Genomic DNA, 12,929 nt, shown 5'->3' with positions numbered 1-12,929 from the left:
CTATGACTCAGTTCCAAATGCAACCAGTGATCCAACTAAATTTGTCCCAGACATCCCTTATCACATATTTCATTTATATATTGGAATTTTCACTCATGTTGTTGCTCCTGTCCTGGAATGTACCTGTCCAACCCTCCCACAAATATCTACAGAGCTCACTCATTCTCCAAGATCAAATTCCAGAAATCTCTCCGTGACTATTCTGGCTCACACTGACCTCTACATTCTTGGCCTCCCTACTCTTAACACACTTTACACCTAAACCACATGATTAGAGACTAAGTACTCCTCTCTTTACAAAACAGTCTTTTCCACTAGTTTATAGACTTCTTGAAAGAATCTACTCTTTTCTTTCCACAACTACTTCCCAACTCTTCTATATCTCCTACCCTTCCACATCTATTCCATCAGTAAATCCTATTGGCTTTTCCTTCCAAATTATCCTCGCATTTTCACTCTCCCTCCGCCAGTCAAAACCACCGTCGTCTCTCACATGGAAAACTTCAACAGTCTCCTAACTGTCTTCTCTGCTTCTTCCCCTTCCCTTTTCAACCATTTCCCACACAGGATTCAAGGCCCTCTTTACATTGTTCCTTTGTTTCAAATGCTTCATTCATACTCAGAATGCAAACCAAGCTCCTAACTATGGTCTATAAGACCCCACATATGAATCTTGCCAACCTCATTTTATGTCGATCTTTTTCTTAGCTTACTACAATCCAACACTACTGATCTTTCACTCTGACCCTTGAAAAGCCATGCTTGTTCCCACCTTTGGACATTTGTGCTTGTTGGTCCCTCTGTTTGAAATGTTCTCAGAAATCTTTACATTGCTCCTTCCTCCTCATTATTTAGGTCTCAGTGTAAATATCACATTCCCTGAACATCCTCTCTAAAGTAATGCCCCTATCATTTTATCACAACACTACATTTTATTTCCTTCATGATCTATATCACAATCTAAAATTATCTTACTGTTTTATGTATGTGTTTTGATGTTTTTAATGTGGATCTTCCCAGAGAGTAAGAATCATTCTATTTTTTTCACCTTTCTTCCCCAGTTTTAGCACATTGAAGGTGTGCAATAAATATGTTTTGAGTGAATGAATGTGTGTGCAAATGAGTGGTTGTAAAAGCTGCCCAAAACTCATAGCTCAGGGATTGATGTGGAGAAGAAAATCTGATGATCACTGAATGGGATGAGAACAAAAAAGAAGGCATTCTGGGAAGTCATGTGCCTTTGGACTAGTTAGTACATCATCTAAATTTTCTCATATGGATATTATTATCCAAGCTACTCTTTCGGTACTCTTCTGTTTTTGAAATCTGAGTTTCCTCCCAGCTCTTTGACAAATTCTTTTCTGGTTCCTTATTTTGGCTTCTCTTCTCCCTTGTACCTTTTAAATGTTGATTTCTGCTTTAAGTTTTCTTTCCTATCACTTTACAACTTATGAACTTGAACTATGAGAACACTCAAACTCACTAACCTGGACTTCTTCTCCAACCTTTACATTTCTACCTATAACTACCTACTGTAAAATCCACATCACCTGGATTTCACCAGGAACTTAAAACTTGACATGCCCTAAAATGAATATTTTCTACCCAAACCTTACTATCCTGCCCTTGTTTCTGTACTTACTCATTTAGTTAATGGTTGTCACCATATATATAGTGCACAAGCCGGAAACTTCAGGCATCTTTTCTTCTTGCTCAGCCCCTCAGCAAAGTTCCATAATTTCTTTCTCAAATATCCCTTAACTCTACCCCTTCTGCCCATCCTTATTGCTTCCACCCATTGGCAGGCTCTTATCACCTCTTGCAGTAGCCTCCGACTTTGCCTCCTCTTAAGGCTTATTTCTCATTATTCCTTCACAGGGCTGCTATTAGCATTTTGCGTGGGATTATTCTTCACTGTTTAAGACTGCCCTACATATTGATGAAAGTTTTATCATTTCTGACTCCCACTATCTAAATAATATCATCCCCTCCATATCCCCAGTCATTGTGACAACTAAAATGACCTCCACACATTTCAAACACCTTTTAGTATACCACCTTAAGTTGAGGGTCACTGAATAAAATCAGTTTGTGTAACTTCTTCAGGCAGATGCTGCTTCCAAGTCACTGTCCATAAGTTTCCTACTGCTTATAACAACACCCTCTTCACCAACCATCCCCTTTCTGTGCGTGGTGACAGTTTACTCTTCCTCAGATGATCAGTTTAAATGCCTGCTTCTCTAGGGAAGCTTTACTACACAAGTCAGGCAGAATTTGTTATAGTTTCCTGTGTGTTACTATAGCTCTTGGCAAGATTGTATCATCATCTCCCTTTCACACTAACTGTGAGATGCCTAATTCATCCTCACATCCCTAGTATCTAGACCAGTAAGTGGAAGACAACAGATATTTACTATGTTTTGTGAAAATGTTATTGTAAAATAAAGGGAAAATAAAAAGAAGTAAGGAATAAAAAATAAGGAAAAATAGAGGAAGACAGAGGAGGAAAGAAAACATACAGATTGAAGAAAAAGGGAAAAAAAGAAAACAGGAGATAAGGAAAAGGAAAATAAATTTAAAAAGAGAGAAAGGGAGACAAAGAAAGAGAAATAAAGAAAGGAGGGAAATGGAGAGAAGGGAAGCCAAAAAAGAGGGAAAAATCAAAGGAAGAAAAAAAGGGAAAAAGGAGAAAAGAGAGGGGAGGGAAGGAAAAAGAGAAAAAAAGGGAGAGAAGAATGAATGGAAGAAGAAAATGAAAAGAAGAAAAGACAAAAAGATCGAGAAAAAATAGATGGAAGTAAAGGAAGGAAACAATGAATGAGAAGAGGAATAAGAAATGAGAGATAAAAAGAGATAAGAAAAAGAAAAAGATGATGAAAGAGGAAGAGGAAAAATGAGAGAGGGCAGGAAAAAGGAACAGTGGAAAGAAAAGAAGATTAAAAAGGGGGTGGGGAAGAGGGGAATAATGAATAAAGAAAGTTCCAATGGTGAAAGAAAGGAGACACCCTGAAGGACTAGGGCAATTATAAATAATAAATTCTTCTCTTTGCTGTTGAGAACTCTAACATGAATTTGGTGGAAAATAACACATTACAAGCCCTAGCTTTTTATCTGCCAATTTTCCTATCTATTAAAGTTCTAGTATCATTAGTCTTATTGGAAGAGCTGAGGTATGTAAGATAATATTTTTAAATACAATTGTTAATTTCTATTAAATGTAATATAAACTTATTAAAATTTAAAGCAAAGCAAAAAGAGGATAAAAAATCACTAATAAACCCACAGGAATCAAACATTCTTAACACTTTGTTGCATTTTTTCTGGGTATTTGTTTTTCTAGTTTGCTAAACATAACTGTAAGCATCCAGTATACAAAATGTTGAATATTCATCGTGGTGTTTTTAAGTCATCTGCAAAGCTGCTTAATTACATATGTGTATTTACCAAAGTAACTGTTACATGATAAAATGTCACACATAGATGGAATCTAAAGAAACGTTCTACTCAATTTTGGTTTTTCATGAAAGAAAGATAGGGAAATGAGGGGAAGGGAGAGAGAAAGAGGAGGAATGGGAGAGGGAGAGAGGGTGGGGGAGAGAGGCAGGGAGAGAAATGAAAGAAAGGAGGGAGGAAAGGGGAAAGTAGGAAAGGAAGGTGAGGGAGGGAGGTAGGGGAGTGGGACAGAGAAAGAAAAGAAGGAGGAAATGCAGCCACAGAGTGGGGGTTGGTTAGAACAAAATTAAATAGCAAATTAATGAAAGTGCTTGGACTAAAAGTTTTTATGCTCTGATTCCAGGGCTGAAACTGTCACAGCACACTGCACCCCACTCCCACCAGAAGTTGGTAGAAATTCTCACAGAATATCAGAGTTTAAAGCACTTATAGGTATATCTCCTGGACCTCCCTCCCAGTGCAAGGACTGTATCTATAAAATTTCTACATAGCCATGGGACTACACAGGCAAGTCCACCCTCTACCTATATGAGAATTGCCCTGATGCTGGGCAACATCACTACTTCCCCATTGTTCCAGAAAAGAGCTTTCTCAGCTCTTTACTTTCTGTCTGCAGCTAAGAGAAAAATCCAAATAACCAGAATACAGAGTGCACATTGAGGAGAGAGAAAACAAGAGTGTTTTGAAAACTTCCCATATATCCTCAACATGTCTTCTTTTCTTTTCACCAGCCCCTCTCATCCATGCCCAACAGAGCCTCTCAGCCTACGGCCAGCTGTTAAGGCACTTACCAGCATTGTCAGGCTGCATGATGGCCATGACAAAGGTATGAGGAAACAGCATGGCTGCACTCTTCCTCATGCCCCGAAGCTTCACAGTGTTGCCCTGGAACATGACCCCATGCACATCAGTCTCTGTGCCCAGGCCAAGCAGGTGCCAGGCCACTGTGTCTCCCTTGCACATGTCCAGGCTGGGCAGGTTAGAGAACAGAAACCCATTAATGGCTGGAGAAAAAATAAAATAAAATAAAACAGAACAAGAAGATGAGACCAGAATATTCAGGCACTGGCCAGCAGCATAGCATCAGCTCTGTACTAGGGTTTCCCACAACTTGAAATTTCTGAGTCATTAACTCTTCTGCCTTCTTCCCTAAGCCACTTTAGTTGTACTTATGAAGATCTGCCTCTTTGAGATGAGGGTCCAACTCGCCTTTCTGACCTCACCTCCTGTCCCTCCTCTACCACACTTCAAATTCTTGCAAAACTGAACTTTTTTCCACTACCAGAACTCCCTACACACATGCATACACAAGGATACCAGCCTCTACTATTTCCACTCTCTTGGAATTCTCCTCCCTTGGCTTCTATAGCACCACACATTCCTTCCTGGTTCTCTTACCTCCTTTCTGATTGTTCCTCCTTCATCTTGTTCTTGTTCTCCATCCCTCCATAAAGTACTGGGGTTCCCCCAAGCTTCCATATTCATCTTTCAATCTCTCTCTCTCTCTCTTTTTTTTTTTTTTCCCACTTCGCAGTTACTGCCTAGGTTTAGCCCTCATCACTTCTGGCTTGAACTTCTGCAAAAGTCCTCTCCCTGGCACCCCTGCCTGCAGTCTATCCTCCCATTCCCCTCATACACAGGTAGACACCATTGCTGTGAGTTCTATTTGTCTCTGCATCCCCAAGGCCTTAAACATGTTAGGTGTGTACAAAACACATATTGAATTTTCACATGTTGTTTCCTCTGCCTGGAATAAATTTTCCCTCTGGTCCCTCTACAGAAAACTATTACTCATACATCATGCCCCAGTTCAAATATCACCTCCCATGTGAAGTTCAAATGTCACCTCCTCTCTCTTTCTCTCTCTCTCTCTCATTTCCAAGAAACTCCCCCCCGCAAAAAAAAAAAAAAAATCTTTCATATCACTTACTACAGAGCACACAGTCCAATGATTTACTTACAAATCTATCCCCCACACTAGATTGACCTAGCAGGAATCACATTTTTTCTGTATAAGTGTGACTGCCCAGTCGCCTTGCATGTTGCCTGGTACTACCCAGGTGCTTCATAAGTTCATATTGAAATGAACTTTGTTCACAGGATTGGCTTACTTTTTCCAGCTGATAATAACTGACTAGTGATGAGAACCAAGAGATGGAGTCATAACACAACACACTCATTCATGACTCCCTCCCATCTTCCATACTCCTCTTGAAAATACAGGGAGGCCTGCTTAAAGCTGACCCCTTTTCAATGTCCCCACATCCACTTGAACCACCTTTAATAAGTAACCCTACTTAGTAATTCCCCTAGATGCTGATGATAACATTGCTAATCTCCTGATTCTGCTTCCTTTTCCTATAATGTCTAATTGCAAACCTATTTAGCCTTTGAACCCCAGCTCAAGCACTCCTTTTTTCCAGGAATCCTTTAATTGGTTTGTCCTTCATTAATATTCTCCTGTGAACTCCATGTCACTTGAAACCTGTTCTACACAATTTAGCATTTATTTATAGTTGATCTTGGATTGTTCTATAATTATTTCATGTGTGTTAGTATCATTTCATTGCAAATGCTGGGAGCTCTTTGCAAACTGGGACCATGTCTTCCCATTCACTCACTCACCCACCTACATACCTACTCATTAATTTGGTAGTTCACTTGTTCAATAAACATTTACTATGTATTAGAAAGCATAGATAATACAGAGATAAGCAACAAACAATACTCACATTTAAGGAGACTACACCCTAGCAGGTGAAAAGCCGTGTAACAGATAACTATATAGAACATGATATTAAAATATTCTGATAAAATGCAATAGTGGTTCAGAAAAGGATGTCATCATCCTGGGGTTGGGTGATAAAAAAATGGTTACATGGATGAAGTAGCTTTTGAGTAGGACCTTAGAGAATGGAAAGAATTTCCACAGGCTAAGGGCAAAAATGTAAAGAGAGGCATTTCAACTGGAGAGCAAAGCATTGTAAAGGCATGAAGTCAGAAAAGCACAAGGTATGTCTATATAGAGAAAAAATAGCCCCTTTTGGCTGGAGTATGGAGTTGAGGAGCATGGGTAGTGGTCAGTAAAGGAGAATAAGATAAGACTGCAAAGGCATCATTCTAGCTTTCTCTCCTCACTCTCTAGTGGATTTCTTGTTTTCAATCCTCATTTCGCAACACATTTTTCCAGTGTCCCCCATACTGTGTAACACAGGACACAGCACAACCAAGTGCTAAATATAAGATCTGTTGCCTTAGGTTTAATTCTTCAATCTAGCTCATGTCTTGGGTAGAGCTGACCAATGGGTCAGTGCTTTCAAGGATGGGACATGATTAAGTTTAGGTTAGATTTTTACTTGTAACCTCTCAATTGTAGCTCAGGGCAAAAGCATTCCCCATACCATGCATCCGATTGGAGTCTTGGAAACCCTTGACATCCTCTGAGAGCAGTCGGGAATCCAACATAGCAGCTGCTTGATTGGTATTGCTGTACCAGCTCTTGTTTTCATCCAACACAGTAAAAAGGAGAAAAAACTCCTTATCCACCTCTTTCTGTAGGTCCATGGAAGAGAATATAAGAAAGAATGACAATGGTTTCAGCAGTTGTAGGTTGTGCAGCTTGAGGTCCAATGAGCCCTGATTCTTCCCCATTTTTTCCCCCAGACACAGAGACAAACCCATACTTCCTGCCTAGAGCTATACTTGTTGCTAGGCAGTTTTTCCTCAGGTAATTTCAAATTGAAGGTGGGTGAAACAGGTTAGAACAAGATGACAAGACTGGAGGGGACGAATGTATGAAAGGGGACAGGGAAGTAGCACAAGATGGGGATTATGGACAAGTACAGACAGTGATAAAAGAGAGCTTGGAGTGGGGTAAGGGAGTGGGGAAAGGTGGTTAGCATATCAGGAAAGGAATCTAGTCAGAGGGGATTAGAAAATAAGAGAAAAGGATATAAAATTGCTATTAATATACTGTTATTTTTATTATCATTTATTATTATCACTATTATTATTATTACTTCTAACATTTACTGAGTGTTTGCTATGTAATCCAGACACTGTGATAAGCACTTCATATGGATTATTTTCATTAGTCCTCATAGAAACCCAAGATATATTATTTCATTGTTAACCCTTTACTACAGATGAAGAAACTGAGGCAAAGAGAGGTTAAGTAATATACAGCTAGAATGGTGAGCTGGGCATGAGAGAACACAAGCAAATATTAAAAGAGATTTAAGAATTGGTATCAAGGGTTAGGGAACACTGAGGTTTAAAAAAATGAAAAGATGATGAGAGGATACAAAATAGAAAGGAATAGAGACTAAGAGATATGTGTGAGTGAAAGAATAGCATGCAAAATAGCATGAGGTCACCAACTATTAATTTCTGATTAAATAGCTTTTTTTTTTTCTATTTCCACATCTCTAGAACCCAGTTCCACTTTCAACTCCTATTTAGCAACACAGCATTATCTTCCTCCCAGCAGGCTTTCCAGCCAAAAACCTTGGTAATACCTGTTTGCCATCTGCACCCAAGGCACCAGTCTTGCACACCAACAGGGGGCCCACCAGACCAGAATTTGTATCTCTTATGGGATCTGCAGCAGAGAAGTACATCCAGGTGAGACAGGCAGGATCCTGAGCAGTAGGGCCAGCATGGGAGGGGACTGTCCAACGGTATGTTACTTTCTCAAAGGGCTTGGCCACCAAGCCAGGGTAGGATGAGCCTGCAGGGGGAAAAAATTAGGACTCATTATCACATTAGCTAGAGTGAGAATCATCAGCTCCAAACAGTGGGATAAATATTATAAACTACAAGGCATTTTGGAGCAACAGCAATATGCAATATAGAATATTAAAAAGGATCCTGGATAGCAGTGACGAGACTATAGTTAGTTTCTGGTTCTGACAATAGTTGTTATATAAACTGGGGAAATTTAAACTTCCCAGGTTTCAGTTTTCTAAGCTCAAAGGACCTAAGGATTAAAAGGGTCTTTAAAACTTATTTGGAATACTTCTCACTTGAAAACATATATTCATCTGTTCTTGTATTCTTACCATTGTTTAAAAATCTCCAGAGAAAGGCGATTCACTACCTACCTTCATAGTTTGTTTCATCTTTGAATGGTTCTGATTAACGAACACATTCTCCTTTCTATGTGTATGTATATATGAGTGGATGCAAATACGTATATGTGTATATATATGAAAAACACAAGCACTAAGGCTGTAATTCCTTAAATGGACACAAGTCATGGTCAAATGATGCATAGAAATTTTATTTAAAAATTTTAAGCCTAGTAGTGCAATTGCTGGGTCATAGGGTCTTTCTATTTTTCATTTTTTGAGGAAACTCCATACTGTTTTCCATAGTGGCTGCACCATTTTGCATTCTCATCAATAGTGCAAGGTTCCTCTTTCTCCACATTGTCACCAACACCTGTTGTTTCTTGTGTTGTTGATTTTTAGCTATTCTGACAGGCATAAGGTGCTATCTCATTATAGTTTTGATTTGTATTTCCCTGATGATCAGTGATGTTGAGCATCTCTTCACATGTCTACTGGCCATCTGAATGGGTTCTTTGGAAAATTGTCTATTCATGAATACTAATTCAAAGGGATACATCTACACTGATGTTTATAGCAGTATTATTTATAATAGCCAAATTATGGAAATGGCCTGTGTCCATTGACTGATGAATGGATAAGGAAGATGTGGTGCATATACATATATATACACAATGGAATATTACTCAGCCATGAAAAGAATGAAATCTTGCCATTTGCAATGATGTGGAGTTAGAGAGTATTATGTTAAGTGAAATCTGTCATCCAGAGAAAGACATACCACATGATTTCACTCATATGTGTAATTTAAGAAACAAAATAATTTAAGAAATAAAATAAATGAGCAAAGGGGGAAGAAAGAGAGAGAGGCAAACCAAGAAACAAACTCTTAACTGTAGAGAACAAACTGATAGTTACAAGAGGAAGTGGGGGATGGGATGGGTGAAATAAGTGATGAGGATTAAGGAGTGCACCTGTCGTGATGAGCACCGGGTGTTGTATGGAATTGTTGAACCACTATACTGCACACCTGAAACTAGTATTACACAGTATGTTAACCAACTGGAATTTAAATAAAAACTTAAAAAATAAAATAACATTTTAAACCTATTTGTAATCAAAGAAGTACAAATGAAAATAGCTACATACTGAACATAATAAAAAATAAAAAAATGAAAACACAAAAGTACAAACTGTGGTGAATTTGAGATGAAATAAATGTACAAGAGCTCTCTCTGAAAAAAAATAGCTACATAACTATTTTGCCTGTCAGTTTAGCAAAATTTTACATATTATAATAATCCATGCTGTTGAGAAGTGGCTTAAATGGCACCTACACCTCTCACTCAACTATAGAAAGGGTAAGTGTAAATGAGAATAGACCTTTAGGAAAAAATGTTGACAAAATGTATCAAAAGCCTGAAGAAGGTTCAGGCCCACAAAAAAGTAAGATATACAATAAATACTGAAAAGAATGTCCAACCTAATACAAATTGAAACAATGGTGATTTTGGTTATTGTGTTGTTTGCTTACAAGATTGACATATGACAAAGATGAAAATGGCTGCCCTGTGCTGTTACTGTTGATGCAAGTCGGAGTTTATGAGACTGCAAATTTTTCCAGATAGCAACTTGGATGTAGGTATCAAAAATTTTAATGTGTATACCCTCGGACACAGCAATTCCACATGTTAAAAATATATTCTGAGGAAATATTCATTAAAGGGTGAAAAGAAGCATACACAAGGATATTTGTAGTAAGAACTTATGACAGGTGGTATAATTTAGGATGGTTTTAACATCCTTTCTTATTCATTTATTATTCCCAACTTTGAAAATTTTCAAACGTACAGTAAACTTTAAAGGATAATCATCCTACAATAATCATCCTACAATAATCATCCTACCAACTGGAGTTGTTTGTTAACATTTTTCCATCTTTAATTTATCTACATCTATGTCTATGTATATCTACACACACACACACACACGAGTTTTTGATTGTTTGCTTTTGCTAAATCATTTGGAAGCATGATGGTATCTTACTTCTAAATACAGCAGTAACTTTGTCCTATATTGCCACAATAACATTACTACATCTAAGAAAATATCCTAATATCATCTAACATGTAGCCTATATCAGAAATTTTCCAATCATCTCCAGAATGTCTCTTTTTTAAGAAGATTTTACATACTAATTTTGAGAGAGAGAGAGGAGGGGCAGAGAGTGAGAGAGAGGGACAAGCAGACTTAGCCACTCAGAGGCCCAAAAATGTCTCTTAAGGCTATTTTTTTAAATAACCTGGATCAGACAAGGTTTGCTTTTTGTGTTGTCCCTATTTTTTTCCCTATAGCATTGACTTTTTGAAGAGACTAGACCTTGTAGAATGTTCTTTTGTTCTAGATTTGTCTGTAACGTTGCCCTTAATGCTTTCAGTATTTTTTTTTATATTTTTGACTTGGGATTAGCATGTATTAATATTCTCAGAGAAAACAAGAAATTAATACCCAGTAATCGAACTTCTAGGATTGTCTCCTGAGATGGTAATCCAAATAAAATATAAGCATTTATTCATTGCAACACGATTTATAACATTTAAAAATAATGAAAACAAACTAAATGTTCAAACAATAGAAGATAAGATAAATAAATTATGCCAAATCCATGTAATAGAGTATTTTATAATCAGTAGCAAGTTTATAACATTACAATGGCATGGGAAAATTGATATAATGGTAAATAAAAACAGTATGATACAAACCTGCAAAAACCACATGATCACAAAAATATCAATAGATATGTTTTTATAAGCACAGGAAAATATTAGAAGGTATATCAAAAAAGTAATGGCGACTTATCTATGAATGGCATTTATTTTATAATTTTCCATGTTTTTTCAAAATTCCATAGAACATATATGTTACTTTTATAATCAGATATCTTTATTTTTTTTAAATTTTGTTTTAATTCCAGTATAGTTAACATACAGTGTCATATTAAATTCAGGTGTCCAATATAGTAATTTGACAATTTCATATATCACCTGGTGCTCATCATGACAAGTGGACTCCTTAATTTCCATCACTTATTTCACCCATCCCCCCACCCTCCTCCTCTCTGGTAACCACCATTCTATTCTCAATAGTTAAGAATCCGTTTCATAGTTTCTCTCTCTCTTTTTTCCCTTTACTTCATTTCCTAAATTATACATGAGTGAAATCATGTGGTATTTGTCTTTCTTTGACTTATTTCACTTAGCATTACACTCTCTAGCTCCGTCCATGTTGGTAGCAAACCACAAGACTTCATTATTTCTCATGGCTGAATAATATTCCATCACAAACATACACACACACACACACACACACACACACACACACACCACGTCTTCTTTATCCATTCATCTATCGATGGGCACTTGGGCTTCTTCCATAATTTGGCTATTGTAAATAATGTTGCTATAAACATAGGGTGTATGTATCCTTTTGAATTAGTGCTTTTGGAATTTTTAGAAGCCTTTATTTATTTAGTTAGTTAGTTAGTTAGTTTTAAATTTTTATTGTTTCTATTATAATAATAATAAAAGCTTATATTTAAATTCCAGTTAGTTAACATACAATACAATATTAGTTTTAGTTGTACAATTTAAAGATTCAACACTTACATACCATACCCAGGGCTCATCACAACAATTGCACCCCTTAGTCCCCATCACTTATTTCCCCCATCCTGCCACCCACCTTCCCTCTGGCAACTGTCAATTTGGTCTTTTTCTCTGTGGTCAGGAACAAGACAGGGATGTTCACTCTTACCACTGTTATTTAGCATAGTACTGGAAATCCTAACCACAGCAATCAGACAGCAAAAAGAAATAAAAAGCATGCAAATCAGCAGTGAAGAAGAAAAACCATCACTATATGCAGATGGCATGATACTCTAAATAGTATTTTTGTATTTGGGGGGTACATACCCATTAATGCAATTACTAGATCATAGGGGTAGTTCTACTTCTAACTTTCTTTTTTTAAGATTTTATTTATTTGACAGAAAGAGACACAGTGAGAGAGGGAACACAAGTAGAGGGAGTGGGAGAGGGAGAAGCAGGCTTATCGCTGAGCAGGGAGCCCAATGTGGGGCTCGATCCCAGGACCCGAGCCGAAGGCAGACACTTAACGACTGAGCCATCCAGGTGCCCCTACTTCTAACTTTTTGAGGAACCTCCATACTGTTTTCCATAGTGCCTGCACCAGTTTGCATTCCCACCAGAGGGATAGAGGTTCCACTTTCTCCACATCTTTGTCAACACTTGTTTCTTCTGTTGTTAATTTTAGCCATTCTGACAGATATGAGGTGATATCTCATTGTAGTTTGATTTGCACTCCCTGATGAAGAGTGGTGTTGAGCAT

The 12,929-nt window shown here is 37.6% G+C and overlaps 1 protein-coding gene across 6 annotated transcripts in view; it reads right to left on the bottom strand.

Moving 5' to 3' along the window:
* Nucleotides 1–12,929, bottom strand: part of HEPH (hephaestin) — a 79,927-nt gene that overhangs the window by 44,061 nt on the left and 22,937 nt on the right. For 3 of the 6 annotated variants that reach the window (XM_045894510.2, XM_045894358.2, XM_045894269.1), the window contains exons 9-11: nucleotides 7,971–8,182; nucleotides 6,855–7,005; nucleotides 4,245–4,457 (exon numbers count right to left, since the gene is read on the bottom strand). The exons of 2 other annotated variants lie outside the window; for them this stretch is intronic. In XM_045894510.2, the coding sequence (XP_045750466.2) occupies nucleotides 4,245–4,457; nucleotides 6,855–7,005; nucleotides 7,971–8,182 (576 nt within the window). The remainder of the gene's footprint in view (nucleotides 1–4,244; nucleotides 4,458–6,854; nucleotides 7,006–7,970; nucleotides 8,183–12,929) is intronic. One more of the 6 variants, XM_045894436.2, reaches the window with a different exon arrangement.

Source organism: Mirounga angustirostris, unplaced genomic scaffold (genome assembly GCF_029215605.1).
Source record: "Mirounga angustirostris isolate CCGP_5_RB_7025 unplaced genomic scaffold, mMirAng1.0.hap1 SCAF_11, whole genome shotgun sequence".
In the NCBI taxonomy this organism is placed as follows: domain Eukaryota; kingdom Metazoa; phylum Chordata; class Mammalia; order Carnivora; family Phocidae; genus Mirounga; species Mirounga angustirostris.
The sequence above is the reverse complement of the archived record's forward strand: the minus strand, read 5'-3'. Positions and strand labels throughout refer to the sequence as shown.